Source organism: Ranitomeya variabilis, chromosome 2 (assembly GCF_051348905.1).
Source record: "Ranitomeya variabilis isolate aRanVar5 chromosome 2, aRanVar5.hap1, whole genome shotgun sequence".
Taxonomy (NCBI): Eukaryota; Metazoa; Chordata; class Amphibia; order Anura; family Dendrobatidae; genus Ranitomeya; species Ranitomeya variabilis.
This window is the reverse complement of record NC_135233.1, coordinates 180,324,381-180,342,736: the sequence shown is the minus strand read 5'-3', so window position 1 is coordinate 180,342,736 and position 18,356 is coordinate 180,324,381. Positions and strand designations below refer to the sequence as shown.

At 41.2% G+C, this 18,356-nt stretch overlaps 1 protein-coding gene across 8 annotated transcripts in view; it reads right to left on the bottom strand.

Annotated features, from left to right (window-relative positions):
* The window catches only part of AHCTF1 (AT-hook containing transcription factor 1), a 215,027-nt gene that overhangs the window by 147,986 nt on the left and 48,685 nt on the right, over positions 1 to 18,356 (bottom strand). For all 8 annotated transcript variants that reach the window (XR_013221111.1, XM_077283248.1, XM_077283249.1 and 5 more), the window contains 3 exons: positions 13,437 to 13,569; positions 13,166 to 13,344; positions 7,924 to 7,985 (listed from right to left, as the gene is read on the bottom strand). Coding sequence is in view for 7 of the 8 variants with exons in the window: in XM_077283248.1 (XP_077139363.1) it covers positions 7,924 to 7,985; positions 13,166 to 13,344; positions 13,437 to 13,569 (374 nt within the window). In the remaining variant the exon portion in view is untranslated. The remainder of the gene's footprint in view (positions 1 to 7,923; positions 7,986 to 13,165; positions 13,345 to 13,436; positions 13,570 to 18,356) is intronic.

Genomic DNA, 18,356 nt, shown 5'->3' with positions numbered 1-18,356 from the left:
GTGAGTTTACTATGTTTTCTAGAAAAAGAAGGATGTAAAGTGAATAGACAAAAGCTACAAGTTTGTCAGACCAAAGTGGTCTTCTTGGGTCATTGCATTTCTCAAGGTAAAAAGCATCTTACACCTCAAAGAACTGAAGCAATAAGACAGATGAATGAGCCTAGAAATCATAAACAGCTACGAGCATTTTTAGGAATAGTGTCTCATTGTAGACAATGGATTATACATGCCAGTCAACTAATGCAACCACTGTATGACTGTGTAAAAAGTGAACCTTATTTGTTGACAAAAGAAGGTCAGATTTCGTTCCAACAATTAAAAGATGCCCTTGTTTCAGCTCCAGCGTTAGGGCTACCAGACTACACAAAACCATTTCAGCTTATGGCTGCAGAAGTTGATTCCCATGCTACAGGAGTTCTTACCCAGAAGCATGCAGGGAAACAAAGACCAATTGCATATCTTTCAGCAAGGTTAGATCCAGTAGCTAGGGCAGCGCCAACCTGTGTACGTGTGGTTGTTGCTGTCTCACTATTGTTGGACAAAGCATCAGAAATTGTCCTAGAGCATCCACTCACAGTTCAAACTACACATGATGTTTATGGGATATTAAACCAGGTCCAACCAAAACACATTTCCATGGCCAGACATTTGCGGCTACAGTGTTCTTTGCTGCTCCCCTCTACTATCACATTTGCAAGGCTTCAGACTCTTAATTTAGCAACACTGCTACCTCTCGAGTCTGAAGGGGGGAATAAGGACACTGATCCACACGCAAATTTTTTCCCTACAGACACACATGATTGTACAGAGCTCATTTTATAAGAAACGGTAGGCTTACCCAATGTATCCGAAACACCACTTCAAAATCCAGATTTAGAGCTGTTTATAGATGGTAGTAGGTTTGCAGATGACACAGGTAATTTCCATACAGGGTATGCAGTTGTGTCAGAATCTGAAACTCTCAAAGCAGAACCACTTCCACCGAAACAGTCTGCACAAGAAGCAGAACTAACAGCATTGATTGAAGCGCTAAAAATAGCTGAGAATCAGACAGCTAATATATACACTGATTCTAGGTATGCACATGGTATTGTGTTTGATTTTGGAGTAATCTGGAGAGCTAGAGGTTACATGACAGCGTCAGGACAACCTGTAAAACATGCTTCTCTGATCAAACAGATCTTAGAGGCTGCACAAGAAACAAAAGAAGTAGCAGTAATTAAGGTAGCTGCACATGTGAGACTCGACACTAGGGAATCTAGGGGAAATGATAGGGCTGATAAAGCAGCCAAAGCAGCGGCAGTTAAACCCTTACGACAGGTTCATACTGTAAACCTCACAGAAAATACTGAAGATAGACTGAGACAAGCACAGGAAGATGCAGGAGAAGAGGAGAGGGACAGGTGGAAAAAGGAAGGGGCAGAAGAACAAGCAGGAATTTGGAAGAAAGATGGACTAATATGTCTACCTAGAGCCTGGTACCCGATTGTAGTTGGTGGACTACACCACCCTACTCATGTGTCTGCGAATGCAATGACACTACTGGCAAAGCAAGTCTGGTTGGCTCCAGGTTTTGGCAACTACGCAAGAGACTATTGTGCTGCATGCGTTATATGCCTGGCACATAATCCCGGACAGACAACAAAGACCCCTATGAAGCACCACGTCCGACCTCTCTATCCGTTTCAGCGATTACAAATAGACTTTATCCAGCTGCCAAAAAGTAATGGGTATGAGTATGTGTTGGTGTGTGTGGACATGTTCTCAGGGTGGCCAGAGGCCTATCCAGTTCGGAAGGCTTCAGCTAAAAACACTGCTGTAAAGCTAGTTGCCGAACTGATACCCCGTTACGGTCTCCCTGAAGTGATCGAGTCAGATAGGGGTACTCATTTCACTGGAGAAATATTTCAAAATGTACTGAAAATGTTGGGTGTTGAAAGTCAGTTACACACTCCGTACCATCCTCAAAGTTCTGGTAAGGTGGAACGCATGAATGGAACTTTAAAATTAAAAATACAGAAAGCCATGGCTGAAACAGGAAAGCCTTGGACAGAATGCCTTCCACTGGCCCTTTACTCAATACGCAATACCCCAAGGGGTAAGACTAAACTGTCTCCATATGAAATTTTGTTTGGCAGGACTGCCAATTTAGGATGTTATTTTCCACAGCAACTTGTGTTAAATATTGAGTCATTGACTTCTTATGTGCAAAATCTTCAGAAACAATTAACTAAGGTGCATGCACAAGTTTTTGCTTCCCTTCCAGATCCTGACAACACAGAAGGAAGTCACAAGTTGGAACCAGGTGATCAAGTCTATGTAAAAAGACACACCAGAAAGGCTCTAGAACCAAGGTTTGACGGACCCTTCCAAGTCCTGTTGACAACACCTACATCAGTCAAGCTTGAAGGAAAGGCATCATGGATACATGCAAGCCACTGCAAAAAAGCAGTACAAAACTCATGATATTGATGTTAATAGTATTAACCACGACAAAGGCATGGGAAAGACTAAATTCTCTAGCCCCTTTGAACAATAGATTCGTACAACATCATAGAAAATTAGTGCATGACTTGTTAAACAATACACAAACCCTGACAGATTGTTGGATCTGTACCCATTCACCGGTATCAGCCACAAGTATACCTTTTCTAGCAGTTCCCGTATCAGCAGAAGAAATATTCGCTTGGCCTAATTGTTCAGACAACCTGGCCAACAACCAAACTGGTAATGCTAGGCTGTGGAATACTACAATCGCCATACCAATTGTGGGATGGGTAGAATTTCCTTGGTGGCAGGGTAATCTCTCAGGGAGTAATACACATCTACAATATTTAGCATTCAAGGGAGGAAAATGGGTACCTAGGAATAAGACTGGATTAACTGATCTAGGACAGGTCCCCACTGAAAATCTACAGCTCAGTTTCAGTACAACCGTCCCTTCCTCTGATGCCTTCAAACCTGTAGTATTGGAAAGATACATACATAATAGAAAATGGGAACATTCTGAGTTGTTCCCCCAAGGTGATGCAAACAGTTGTACAAGTAAGCCAGGAAACTTGATTTGTAATGAATAGTACTATGAGTATGACATTTAAATTAAAGGACGTACAACGACTCAGAGATCAGTATGACAAAGATAATGACCAGAATAAGGATAGCTGGTGGTCAGATACCTTTTCTTTTCTTAACCCAGCCAACTGGTTCAGAGGAATCGGTGGGTGGGTTGCTGGGATTATGCAGAGCATAATACATATAGTTATGATTATTGTAGTCATATACGTACTATTCCAGATTGTGCTCAAGGGTATCTCAGTATGCACAGATAAACTTTGTGTAATAGATGCAAGAGTATAAAGTTTTTTTTTTTCTTCTCTTATGTTATCTTCTAGTGATTCTAATTATTATTACCGTATTAACTTTTTGTTGTTTTGTAAATGTTTTAGTATACTGCCGTATAAAGAAAAAAAGAATGCACAAACTTATTGCAAAACGAAGAAAAGGTTGCGAGAGTTAAACGGAAGAATTAATACTAGATTTGATTCTCTTATTAATAATATAAGTGTGTGTATGTGTAATACCAAAAATAAAGGCTTTGTCTTTGGCCCTATGGTAATAAATAAAAGGAATATGTCAAAGGATGGAATTGTGGAGATCAGACTGAAAGAATCCTTTGTGTCTTTCTCCTGTTACATCTGGCTTATTGCAAGAAACTAGAGCAAAGTTGACATTTCCTTTTATGGAACTAATCACGGGTGCATTTCTTCTTGTAATTGTAACCTCTTACCTAAATACCAGAAGCCGTGCCTTATCTCTGGTATAGACTGTTTTTGTAAGTGATAGTGAAATATGAGTGCTTGTACGCATGTCTGTAAATGTCTAAACTTTTTGCTATATAAAAAGGAGGGGTGAGCGCCCAGTGAGTCAGAGGCGAGCTCCTGGGCTACTCCTGTATATGATCACACAACCTCTGTGCTGCGTGTCATTACTTGGATCTCTGCATCCTGGAAGCCAGGGACGGAAAAGGACTCAACAGGAGCAAGGTTTGCGGCGTAAAGAACACCATGGCTCATGAATATGACAAGCGATGTCGACAAGTTCTGTCCCCTGCAACTCTTTTGTAGCTGTCAGATTTTGGTGTGGAAATGACATGAGTTACTAAATTTTTGTGCAAAGATTTTGCGACTTTAGTTACTCAGTGATTTCCAATGACAAGCAGAATCATGAATGTAACTTTGGGTTTTGTTCAGACATAGCGGCTTTGCTGTAGATGCTTCTGCACCTAAAACAAGTGTAGGCAAGAAAAACACTGCATACAATACATATGGTTTTCATGCGACTTTCTTGGGTGAATTTGAGCATTTTAATTTTTCTATTCATTTTTATGGGTAAAAAGTGTTGCAAACACACTGATACAATGGCAAAAACAAAAAAGAAACAGCATGTGCGTGAGACTGCAGAAATCTTATGCTGGTAAATAAAATGCTGCATGTTTTAGAAAATCATGCAGCAAAAAAAGAAAAAAAAAAAAAAAAAGAAACTGCAAAAACATCATGTGTGAATAAAGTTGCATTTCACAACTCTTAAGGCAAAGGTAGGGGCTTGGTCTAAGTTGCATTTATCTGTTGTAGGCCGAATTAATCTCATTAAGATGATTCTGATGCCCAAGATACTGTATGTTCACCATAACGCACCTATCTGGATACCACGTGAGAAATCCAAACTAATTAACTCTTTATTTAGAAGCCTGGTATGGAGGAGGCAACACCCACAAATCAGATTGGAGACACTTCAACGCCCTAACGACGCGGGAGGTTTGGCTTTACCTAACCCTGAAATATATTTCTTAGCGGCCCAATGTCAGCATTTAAAGGGCTGGGAACATGAGTCGTCTTCCAATGTAGCACAACTTTTGATAGAAAGGGTGGCAAAAAGAAGTCCGGCGGTACAATGTTTAGAAGATGGCTCCCTAGGGATACTGGGGAAAAAATAGCCAACATTATTTCTGATATATAAAGTTTGGGGGCGAGAAACAAATTTGCGGGGTTACTTGTCTTACCAGGTTTTCTTCGCTATGGTTTAATAATAATTTACCAGAGTTTTTGGCACTAGGACATATACCAGAATGGCAAGCCAGGGGGATTCGGTATGCCTGTCAGATTTTAGAGCGGCGGGTGTTGAAACCTTTTTCCCAGCTACAGTCGGAGAATGGTCTTAGGATATCGGGGGGTTCAAATATGCACAAGTACGGCATGCGTTTGTGGCTCAGAATGAGAGGGATTGTTTCCAAATTCAAAGTGATTTAGTATTGGATTACATCTGTGGAGTAGGTTCAACGAGGGGTGTTATCTCATCTCTATATGAAGGATTTACTCCATACTCACTTATTGAGATATCCGATTGGCGCGAGGGCTAAATGGAAAAGAGCAGGGTCGTTTGGAGGATGAAACGTGGGAGTCTGTATTAGAATGGATACCCAGCATTATATTGTACACAGAGTGCATAGATCCCCGAATGTCCTGTACAAAGCTGGGTTGAGATCTGACTCGGAATGCCCTAGATGTAGGAATGATAGAGCTGGGATGTTTCATATGTTATGGTCGTGTCCGAGATTGACTGCTTTCTGGTTGGTGGTTGTAAGCCTGATAGAAGGGGTATACAGATGTGTAATTCCAAGAGAACCTTTGGTGTGCGTGTTAGGGTACGTGGAAGATATAGTTGTGGATAACAAGCTGAAAATAGCAATCGCTAGATTATTATACATGTCTCGGAAGGTTATAGCCAGAAATTGGATCAAAGAGGAACCTTCCTCGAGGGGAGAATATATTAAATATGTGAAGCAGGTCATTGCATTGGAAAAGGGTGTATATCAGAAAAGAGGGAAGATGGGCCTGTACGATAAATTGTGGACGCCCTGGCTGGAACTAGGTTAGGGGAGGTTAAGGGAAGCAAGGCCTGAAGAGGGTTCGCCTATATACTTACGGTTTATACGTTCATAATAAAAGTCATTGTATATGGATAATGTATATAATACTACAGGACATGTAAAGAGAAAAGCGTGAGCTGTCTAAAAGGGAAGGAGGGGGAGGGGTGGGGAAGGAGGGGGGTGGGGAAGGGTGTTAAGGGTGGAGAAAATGAAAATGTATGTCTTAATGTGAAATGTTTTATTGGAATCTTATACTTAATAAAAAATATGAGTTAAAAAAAGTTGCATTTCACACAGTGCTAATATCTTCAGGGAGTTCTAGTTAAACACTGACCAGATTTTAGAAACAAGCTAATAAGGAAATATTTAACACTACACTAATTGTTTTCTTTCGGCAAAATGTAGGATATTATAGGTGTAGCTTTCCCAATGTGTTCAACACACTTTATGGGAGTGGGAAAAAAAATGCATAAATAAAATCAATGAATCGTAAGAAATTCTTTACTGAAATCACTGTAAAACAGTCAAGTTTACGATACAATGTTCTAAAACTTGTCTAAAAAACATGGCAAAACCTGCAAGGAGCTTGTATTATGTGAACTTCACCAAATAAAATTACCTAACCTCAATCTCCTTTTCCCAATCCATTAACATCTACCTGTCTATCCTTCAAGTACAGCCAGCTGCCTATAAAATCATATAATAGTACACAGTGGTGAACAAGTGAGACATGTGAAATGGGTAATGCATATACCATAACAAAGGAGCGGGCATGCTCCACTGCACCAGGAGGAAGGAAAACGAAAGTGACATAGAGTAATCTGCGTAGCACAATGGTAGAAAAGTATTTGCATCTACTGTATATAAACTGTTCTAAAGAAGATTTACTTATTAAAGGGGATCTGTCAGCAGGTCTTTGCTACCTCCTCTGAGAGCAGCATGATGTAGACAAAGAGACCCAGATTCCAACAATGTATCACTTTGGCTGCACCCAGTAAACTTTCTTACAGAGTCTATAGATTTACATGTTAAAGAAGTTGTCTACCACTTGGACAACCATTTCTCATACCACTCGCTTGGCCCCAATAAAATAACGAAGCCTATACTCCCTTCCCGTGCCGCTCCTAGACGTGTCGGCACTTGCTCTTCTGGGGCTCTCGTGCAGTGTTGTGACATGTGACCCTAGTGCCAAATCAGCACTGGCGTCACTGTCCCCGCCTCCTGTCGAATTGAACAAGAGGAAGTGAGATCAGCTGCAGCCCTGACTTCCTCTTATTGTTCGATTTGTCCGAAGGAAAGGACAGCGATGCTGGTGCTGATTGGGCACCGGGCTCACATGTCACAACCGCAAGAGAGCCCCAGGACCGTGAGTGCCAACAATGCTAGAATAGCACCAGCACAGGAGGAGAGGTTACTATTTTTATTTTATCGGGGACAAAAATTTAGATCAAGAAGGGAGTTGTCCTAGTAGTGGACAACCCCTTTAAATCACAGGATGATTAAGGCTACGTGCCCAAAATCGGGAATAGCAGTGTTTTTGAAGCAGCACATTTGCGCTGCGTTCTACATTACAAGCACAATGGATGGGATTTATAGAAATCCCATGCCCACTGTGCTTCTCTTTAAGGCTGCGCAGTCACCCGCGGTGCGAGTTTACGAGCTGCAGCATGTAAATTTCGGTAGCTGCCTATAAACGGTCATTAGATGCAGAAAATCCGCATGATAACCTAAACATATGCGTTTATTAGAACGCAGCAAAAATATGCAGCATCCAAAACGCTACTATTGCTGATTGTAGACACGTAGCCTAAAGCTCCATACCATTCAACCGGACATGTGACATCGAGTTCAGTGTTTTAACCCCTATGTCATGCTAGTTTTAGTTTACAAAGCAAAAACATGCTGATAGATTCTCTTTAAAGCTAAAAAATAAAATAAATAAAATCTCAAGAAAATGTGTCAAAATTTTAGTTTTGAAAGATTTATTGTTCTTTTACCTCTTTCTGAAAGCCGGTGCATGTGATGTGGATAACTCCTGAATTCAACAAGCAAGTAGCATCTTCAATACGCCAGAAAAAAAAACAAACAAAAAATGTCAGAAACATCACAACTAAATTAGAAAAAAAGTTTGGAAAGAAAATGTTTATGACAGCAATGTCTGAAGGCATGTGAAAGTTCATGACACAACATGGCTGCATGTAGAAGGTTCAAGGACATACAAAAATTTTTTTTAGTTTGACGCTCATATTTTGATGGGAACATGTATGTTAGGAATTTATATTTCAGCAGATATTGGAAAAAAAAAAAAAAGTGTTTTTTTTTTTAGCTTTGGAGTGGCGCTTTAAATGTAATGCCTCTGATTCTTCTGCCCCACTCATATCCTCACCCTCTGGAGTCTTCACTGTTTCTGCTCAGATCCCGTGAGGCCATCTTTTGACTGAAGCTGCAGGCAGGTTACTACTCGCCTCAGACCGACGGGAGCAGCGGCGAAACCAATGAAAACGCTGAAGTTGAGTATCAGACAGGGGAATTACATTTAAAGTACATACTCCAGCGATGCAATAAAAATAAAAACTACAGCGGTGCTTTAAGAGTTTTCAGTGTTTTAGGTCACTATGTCTGCAAGTCACTAGTAATGCTAAATATAAAAAAATGGAATAGGCTCCTACGGTTAGCTTTTTATATCTATTATATAACAAAATGTATTCTATAAAACATTGTTCTTAATAGGCTTCTTTCTGAAAGATATTCTTGCTGATGACTCAGGAGAATCACATTATTCCTGGTGATAAATTGTGGGGAGTATGGGGTACAAAAAGGGTTAGCATATATATCCTGCTAACGAGGAGTGGGATGGAGAGATGGCACATCATACCTACTGATGACTGAGTGGAGTAATGTGAAGAGTTGATGATTTGGTCAAGCTTTAGTCACATGGAGGAAGGATAAGGGACAGAAAAGTGACATCTTTCTGGACGACAGGTGGGATGGAGAAGCAGCATTTATTCCTGGTGATGGGGATGAGACGTAGGATGGACAGGTGGCACTTCGTTGCTACTGATAGGGTGAGGAAGAAATTGAGGGGTGGAACACTGTACCTGCTCGTGTCAGGGAAAAGCGAGAGGACCAACTAATAAATGATAGAAGTGAGCAGACCTATAGTCAGTGTAGATTCTTCCTTGTTTGTGGTCTTTGCATAGTTTCCCCAATATAGATACAATGTACATGGTGCCCTGGAGGTATCATGTACACCACACATTGGAGGATGTACATGAAAAGGTCATGGATTTCTTTTCTTGTACATTCTCCAATGTGGTGTACATGATACAATGTACAAAGTGTGCTGGAGGTATCTATATTGGGGAAACCATGCAAAAACTACAAACAAACAAACAAGGATGAATCGGACACACAATCAGGAATGAAATGGACACACCTGTGGGAAAACATTTCTCTGGACCTGGACACAGTATGACAGACAAACGTTTTAATCCTAAAAGGTAATTTTAAGGATGACAGAGAAAAATGTGGGAATTCAAACTGAAAGATATTCAATTCTTTGACACAAAGACTCAATATAACACCTGGATTTGTGACTCACTACATGGATATAATTCACACCTCCACCAGACGGATTCCAGAAGAACATTCCCACCGTCTCTCAATTTGTAAGAAAATTCCTAATTTGATTTCCTTGGCTTATCTTTATGAGGCATCACACCTCCCACCCCTGAACAAATGTCCTACTGTAGTATTCCTTAGATGTTGTGCCTTTTTATTATGAATGTATTTGTAATCCTGCCTCAAGAAGGAGCCTCTGCGCTCTGAAAGCTCACAAAATATATTCTTTTCTGGTTAGCCAATAAAGGTATCACTCCTACACTGTGTTCCAAATTATTATGCACAAAGAGTTTAGGAGTGATAAGGTTAGAATTTTTTTGTTTGTCATTTAAACTCATTGATGGTGATGTGTGTCAGGGCTCTTTATATCACTGAAAGCAATTGCAGATACCTGTGCAAATTAGTTTGGCAGGTGTGTCCAAATAAAGGTAAGACTACTTAAGAAGGCTGTTCCACATTATTAAGCAGCCTACATTTTTTGCCAAAATGGGAAAGAAAAAGGATGTGTCGGCTGCTGAGAAGCAACAAATTGTGGAGTATTTAGGTCAAGGCATGACTACAATCAACATTGCCAAGACACTTCATCGTGATCATCGCACAATCAAGAAGTATGTAGCCGATTCCCAGCACACACGTGTGCGTGCTGATAAGGAAAAATTGAGGACTCTTTCCAACAGGCAATTGTGTAAGGTTAAAAGAGCAGCTGCAAAAATGCCTTGTCATAGCAGCAGACAAGTTTTTGAAGCTGCTGGTGCCTCCAACGTCCCCAGAACAACAAGATGCAGGGTCCTTCAGAGGTTTGCAGCTGTGCGTAAGTCATCCTGTCGACCACCTCTATCCACTGCACACAAGCAGAAACAGCTCCAGTGGGCCAAACGATACATGAAGACTGACTTCCAAACTGTTTTGTTCACCGATGAGTGCCGTGCAACGCTCGATGGTCAAGATGGATGGAGTGGAGGATGGCTGGTTGATGGACACCCCATGAAAACACGGCTAAGGCATCAACAAGGAGGAGGTGGAGTAATGTTTTGGGCTGGAATCATGAGGAGAGAGATTGTCGGCCCCTTTATGATCCCTAAAGGGGTAAAGATGAACTCCATAATCTATGTGTAGTTTCTAAAACAACACTTCCTGCCATGGTTCAAGAGGAAGAACCGTGCTTTCCGCAGCAAGATCATTTTCATGCATGATAATGCACCGTCTCATGCTGCAAAAAACACATCTGCATCTCTGGCTGCTATGGGCATAAAAGAGGACAAACTTATGGTGTGGCCACCATCTTCCCCTGACCTCAACCCCATTGAGAACCTCTGGAGCATCATCAAAAGGAGTGTCTATGATGGCGGAAGGCAGTTCACATCTAAGCAACAGCTCTGGGAGGATATTCTGTCCACATGCAAAACAATTGAAGCAGAAACCATCCAAAAACTGACAAATTCAATGGACGAGAGAGTTCAGAAGCTTCTTTCGAACAAGGGGTCCTATGTGCAAATGTAACATCACCTGGAATAAAGTTTTCACTTGAAAACTGTTTGATTTCATTTTGTAATTAGCTGATAATGCTAATAACTTCACAATTGACCATTCTTTTGTTCAAAATAAAATAAAAAAAAGGTTGAAAACTCTGCTGTGCATAATAATATGGAACATGCATTTTGAGTGTTTATTTTTTTTTAAAAAAATATACTGTTTTCATAGGCAGTTTGTTCCAAAACATTGCACGTATACTAGAATAGTAGATGACTGGAAAATAACAATGACTGCAATTCAGATAGGTAATTTAGAGAAAATATGAGGTAATATTATTCGTATAATAATTTGGAAGACAGTGTAGAATACTACTGTCATCATTGGGCAGAAAAATATTCACATTGATCAGTAAACAATAAATGGCATCACATCTTAATATATACTTAACTTGTAATGTCTTCACATCCTGTTCCGTCCAGATGTGCCCGGATCCCAGAATTCCAAGCGGCGGAAGTTCACCGACCTCCATATTGGGACACCCAAGTGATGGGTGTCTCAATATGGAAACTGCTGGTGGTACAAGCCTCTTGCGCCGTACCACTAGTGGAACAACGTCGCAACACACACACACACTGTATACGCCGTACGCACCACACACACACACACACACACACACACACACACTGTATGTGCCACACGCAGCCGCTTGCGCGGTTCCACCAGCGAGAAAACCGTCGTAACACACACAGAGTATACGCCATACGCACCATACACACACTGTATGTGCCGTACGCACCACACACCGTATACGCCGTACGCAGCCTCTTGTGCAGTACCAACAGCGGAGCACAGTCGTGGGATCAGCCGAATGATTCACTGACCGCCGCCATCTTTGTACAGGAGTGAATGCGCGAAATGCGTGAATCATTCGGCTGATCCCAGCGGCAGATGCGTGACGCGTCTACAGGTAGAGGAAGCCGGTCACATTAAATGGGTTTTCCCACGAACGAAAGTTCATTTTAAAAATTGTCTGTCTTACTGTGTACAGAACATACCACATCTCCTGGGCAAGGGAGGAATCAAAAGACAATACTGACATTACAGCAGGGGATCACAGAGGATTCATTTTGTCAGGCAAAATATTTCACTGACTGTTTTTAAGCAATATTTTACCTCACAAAATGTATCCTCTGCAATCTCCTGCTGTAATGTCAGTAGTGTATTTTGCTTTCTCGCCTGCCCAGGAGCTGTGGTATGTTCTGTACACAGTAAGACAGACAATTTTTTAAAATGAACTTTCGTTCATGGAAAAATCCCTTTTAAAGGGGGATAGCACATGTGGTAGACAGGTCAAAGAAGAGAGCACAGATGGGAGAAGTCAGCACATGGGGAAAGAGTGGATATGTGGGTGAGCACATGGGGGATTCTCAATGCTGCAAAGCCTGCTCCCATCATGACATTACCGCCCTCGCGATGCGATAGCATCGGGCCTCCATCTAGTAATGTAAGTGACCTGATACGGGAGAGGACACAAACATATTTCGCATAGCCTTCTTTCAGGGGGTTTCGCTTTTCTGAAAGTTTAATATCTGAAGCACCAGTTGCTACATTTATAAATATTTTTTCATTTTCTGTTTTATGCTATTTTTTTTAGTTCATTTCTTGAGGTTACATAATATGTAATTATACTTGTATGCAAATACTATTACCCAAGAATGTCAGGGCTGTGGAGTCAGAGCCCATTTTGGTGGAGTCGGAGTCATGGAAATTGAGGCTTCGGAGGTTTGGCTTACCGACTCCACAGCCCTGGTCCTAACAGAAATCCTGAATAGACAGCCCTCAATTGACATAATATGCCAATGAAGGGATAAAAGGTTTATTTTCCTTTAGTTTTCTCCTGTATTCTGTGATCTTCTTTGATAGTTGCGCATACAAAGGGTTAAACAAGGGAAAAAGATTACTCGAATCGGTCGTTACTGCATAATGGCAGTGCCCACAAAATATGAGTGCCGTAATAATATGCCACAGCATGTACTATCAGTCAAGGAGCAGGAGGAGCACATAATCATAACTATATTAAAATGTATAATTTATGCAGAAAAAAATAGATACATTAATTTCTTACTACTTAATAATAATAATTACCAAAATTATAGGTGCTTGGAAAGTAGAACTGCTCTGGCGGTGGATATGCAGGTGGAACACCTCTACTTAAACTACGTTCATGTACAAGAACGTCAAAGATGGTGTCTTCAGTCATGTTGGTCAAGGCTTCAAGAGACCAAAATGCAAAATATGAACAGTTTCTAAGAAACTGACCAGGCCTGTGGGAAAGAAAACAATATTTGGGGTATACATTTTAAGAAATGCTCTCTCTCCTCTCTCGCAAAAAAAAATAAAAATCTTCACCTCTTACCTTAAAGAATCCGGCATCTGTGCTTGATACCAACGATTTATATCAAACACTCCCATGTAAATCGAAGGCTTATTTTGCCCATACGTATTAACTTGCCAGCTAAATATTGACACACTGGTATCAGGTGATGTAACTGAAAGGAGAACCTATTGTTACAAACATTTGAAATGGACAAACATTACTTGCAATCTGTAATGACAAAGGGCTTTCCCTGTCATTGATAAAACTTGTGACCTGCAGGTTAAAACTTATTCCAAGATTTATTGGAAGAGGTTTAAAAGCCACAAAGTACTGCAGAGTACAAGCATATACAGTACAGCATTTTCAGACAACAAAGTCTTTAAAGGGCCACTGTATAAATAAAGCGTTTTGAAACTTATCCAAAATACCTGTCTGCTAGGATTCCTGGGCATGCGCACTGCGTGTGTCAGACGCTCCCCCAGGTCCCCCGCCTTCCAGCCCCGCACTGTGCATAACGCATAACACACTGCAGGGCTGGGATTCCCAAGGTGGGTGGCCGCAATGCCCGCACAGGAGCAGTCTGCAAGCCTGGCTGGGAGATCAGACGGTCAGAGCTTAAACACAGCGCAGGTGCCGGTTTTGAAGCGAAAAAAGCGCGGAGGGGGCGGCGCCGAAAGCCCCTGCAGATTTGAGTGACGGCAGAGTAGCGGTTCAAGCTGGGGAGTGAGGACCCACCTCCCTGGCTAAAGACAGGTATTTTGGATAAGTTTCAAAACGCTTTATTTTGGGAATACTTGAACCAAAAACTAAAAGAGCCACCTTGTTAGAATGCAGCATTACTGCTGCACAAGGTGGCTCTTTTAGTTTATAACGGCTGGAGGGGGGTGACAGTGGCCCTTTAAATGGGTAGTCCACTACTTGGACAACCCCTTCTCTGTTTCCCCCAGTAAAATAACACCCATAATGGAGAGTGAAGCCAGCACTGACTGGCCACAGGGACCCCTGGGAGAGCCCATCTTGACACCTCCTCTGGAATGGCGCAGGAACAACAGTTGAGTATATGTATTTCACTGGAGGAAAACACAGGGATTGAGGAGGGGTTGTTAGAGTAGTGAACAACCCTTTTATTTGCAGTATAAAATTATTAAAACATTTTAAAAAGCATTGGAAACCTAGTATGTTCGGTTTTGGAACACTATTTAGATGTTCTACTGCATGGGTTTTTAACTGCCTAGAAGAGCATGACATAAAATGTTACACATGTTGCATTTGATGACAAATTACATAATCACCGTAGTGCAGTTGAAAGGTTATTTCCATCTTCAAGGATGGGTATATACTTGTAGAAACCAAGTAAGTTTGCAAATGTATTTATTTTTTTATTATTATTATTTTATTTTTAAAAGAACTTAATTGAAGCAGTTGGAATATCTGAACATATAAACATCTTATTCTAAATAATAAAAGAAGGGTGAATGACTTTAGGGTGTACAGAATAGAAAAAAACAAACCTGAAAACCCACATTGGGTGGTTATCAAACCTCTAAATAAAGAGGAGTCTAAGATATCTGCTAAAAATAAGACTCCCACTCAAAATTACAAGCACGGTATTGGTTCATAGTCATACATATAAACACACATGCGCATAACTCAATTTTTATACGAGGAATAGATCCCATTTTGCCTAACCGCAGGGCAGTCTGATTAGCATATACTGCAGCTAGACACAGCTACTCCACTCTGAAGTTTTAGCCTCAGTCATTTTACTGATTTAATAAATGTAACAATCTGATTATCCTCATGTAAAAAAAAAAAAAAAACTATTTTGCTGTTCCCAGGTCAGATTCTAACCATTATTTGTGCTCCTACCAAATTTTGGACCCATACTGCTACTTGTAGGAGAAACGAGCCATGTTTTCTTCTTTCTTCAAAAGGTATGTTGCACTACATGGGCTGTATAGTAACAAGAGAAGCATTTGAACTCCATAGAAGCTCGCTCTGTGACGTACCGCCACAGAGATACAGGTAAATGTGAACACAAGGTTTACTAATCTTTTGGCCCTGTGTACCCAGCCGGTCTTCGGGCACAAAAAAATGTTACATGACCACTGCAGCAGTAATGAGATAATTGTATGTAAGCAAACAAGTGGGAGACAGAAAGCTGGAAACAGAAGTGCAACATCGTATTCCTTTTTTAAGCTTACGGTAATTTAGGTTGCAACTTGGGCCATTAATAAGAGATTGGCCAGTAGTGGTCATCGCCTTTAATTTAATCTAATGCCCAGCATCTAGTTCTTTGAAAGGGTTAGAGGATCTACTAAACAGCAGAAGAATAATTTAAATATTTTGGTGCTTTTTAATTTTTTTTCCCATGCTTTTGCAGAATATTGTTACAAATAATTAAATTTTATAGCTAAGTGTTCTTCTGGGGATTGGAAACTAATTCCTTACTGCAAATTGGTGTATAAAACAGTCATGAGCACTTTGTGTACTCCTTGATCTGTACATCTTGATTGCATTGGTACATCAGCTGCAGGAGCTTAACTGAGACAGGATACTGTGTTCTCCTCAGTCATATGCAAATTGCCTCTTCTGAGAAAAAGAGGACTTAACTCTATAGCGCCACCTGTTGGAAGTAGCAATCCTACAAGTCACAATCAACCCTTTAACGAGTCGTGCAATATGACTTAGGATAAAAGCCAAATCAGTATCTCAATTCGCAGACACGGTGTTTCGTGCTGTTGGCCCTCGTCAGTGCGAAGCATGAGAACTGATTTGGCTAGGTGAGAGGCTCTGGACTGGGGTCCAAGGGGTAACGTTTCTCCTTATGGAGAGTGACATACCAGCTGGCTTGTCAAGGTAAGGAGTCTTATTCGCCGTGCAATGCTCCTCTGGGAAATTAAATATGCAAATTGCCTCTTCTGAGAAAAAGAGGACTTAACTCTATAGCGCCACCTGTTGGAAATAGCGATCCTACAAGTCACAATCAACCCTTTAACGAGTCGTGCAATATGACTTAGGATAAAAGCCAAACCAGTATCTCAATTCGCAGACAAGGTCGCTACTTCAGGTGGCGCTATAGAGTTAAGTTCTCTTTTTCTCAGAAGAGGCAATTTGCATATTTAATTAACCAGAGGAGCATTGCATGGCGAATAAGCCTCCTTACCTAGACAAGTCAGCTGGTATTGTCACTCTCCATAAGGAGAAACGTTACTCCTCAGTCAGAGCAGTTTAACCCCTTAGTGACCAGTCCAATTTTGACCTTAATGACTGGGCCAAATTTTTGAAATCAGATCAGTGTCATTTCATGTGGAAATAACTCTGGAACGCTTCAACGTATCCCACCGACTCAGAGACTGTTTTTCGTGACACATTGTACTTCATATGAAAACATTTGTTTTCTATACGACTTGTGTTTGTGACAACATCGTAAATTTGGAGAAAATTTAGCAATTTTCAAACTTAATTATTATGCCATTAAATCAGAAAGTTATTTTACACAAAATAGTTACTAAATAACATTTCCCACTTGTCTACTTTACATTTGCATAACTTTTTTGCTAGGAAATTATAAGGGTTAAAAGTTGATCAACAATTTCTAATTTTTCCAACAAAATTTACAAGACTTTTTTTTTAGGGACCACCTCATATTTGAAGTCACTTTGAGGGGCCTATATGACAGAAAATAACAAAAGTTGACACCATTATTAAAACTGCACCCCTCAAAGTCCTCAAACCCATATTAAAGAAGTTTAACAACCTTTCAGGTGCTTCACAGGAACTAAAGCAATGTGGAAGGAGAAAGTCTTAGTTACTTATCGATCACGGTATTTTTCGGAGCCCATGACAGCACCACCGAGAGAGGGGATTCGCCCTTCAGGAGCAGGAAACCTACAGATACAAAAGGGCAGCACCTCTCCCACGCATCAGTTGGATTACAGAGGTCGAGAGGACCACAATGGTTAATGGCACAGATTATGTACAACACTTTAACAACCAAATATTTCTTACATGTGAACCTTATAAGAGGAAGAAGTGCACACCCTAAAGAAAAGAGGGAGGGAATCTAAGGGTGCTATCATGAACTCCGAAAAATACCGTTATTGATAAGTAACTAAGACTACTCGATCACCCATGACAGCACCAGCGAGAGAATTACAGAGAGTAATAACTACTTAGGGACCATTCAAACTCCACGCCGTCAGATGAAGGCCAGCCACATGAGGATGGTAGACTGGGCCCTGGGATAGGAGATCTGGAACATCTGGCAGCACCCAAGGGTCGGACACAGACATGGTCCTGAGGCATGAGAACCATGCCCTCCTGGGCCAAAAAGGAGCGATTACTATTACCCTTGCTTTGTCCTTCCTGTCCTTCCTGATTTTCCGCACTACTAGAGGTAGTAGAGATAAGGGAGGGAAGGCGTAGGCTAGACTGAAGTCCCATTTTATGAGGAATCCATCCACTGCTAGCGGGTTTTCTCTGGGATCCAGTGAACAGAACTGCCTCACTTTCCTGTTCTTCTAGGTGGCAAAGAGATCTACGTCCTGCTGACCCCACTTTCGCACGATCAGATTGAAAATGGCAGTTTCTAGAGACCATTCCCCTTGTCTCAGAAGGTTGCGGCTTAAAAATTCAGCTGCGGCATGGTCTTTCCCTCTTATATGCTGTTAAAGATAGAAAATGTTGTTCTGCAAGTTGGAACAGGAGTTCTGTTACTTCCATTAGAGGTTTGGAACGAGTCCTGCCCTGGTGGTTGATATAAGCCACTGTGATCAGATTGTCGGAGAGAACTCGCACGTGATAACCCTGCAGATATACAAGAAGTTTTTTGACTGCCCGCTCTAGTGCTGTTCGTTCCCTCAGTTAAAAGACGCCTCTACCTCATGATGTTCCCATAGGCCCTGGACCATAACCTCACCCATATGAGCCCCCCAACCCATAGGGCTTGCATCCGTG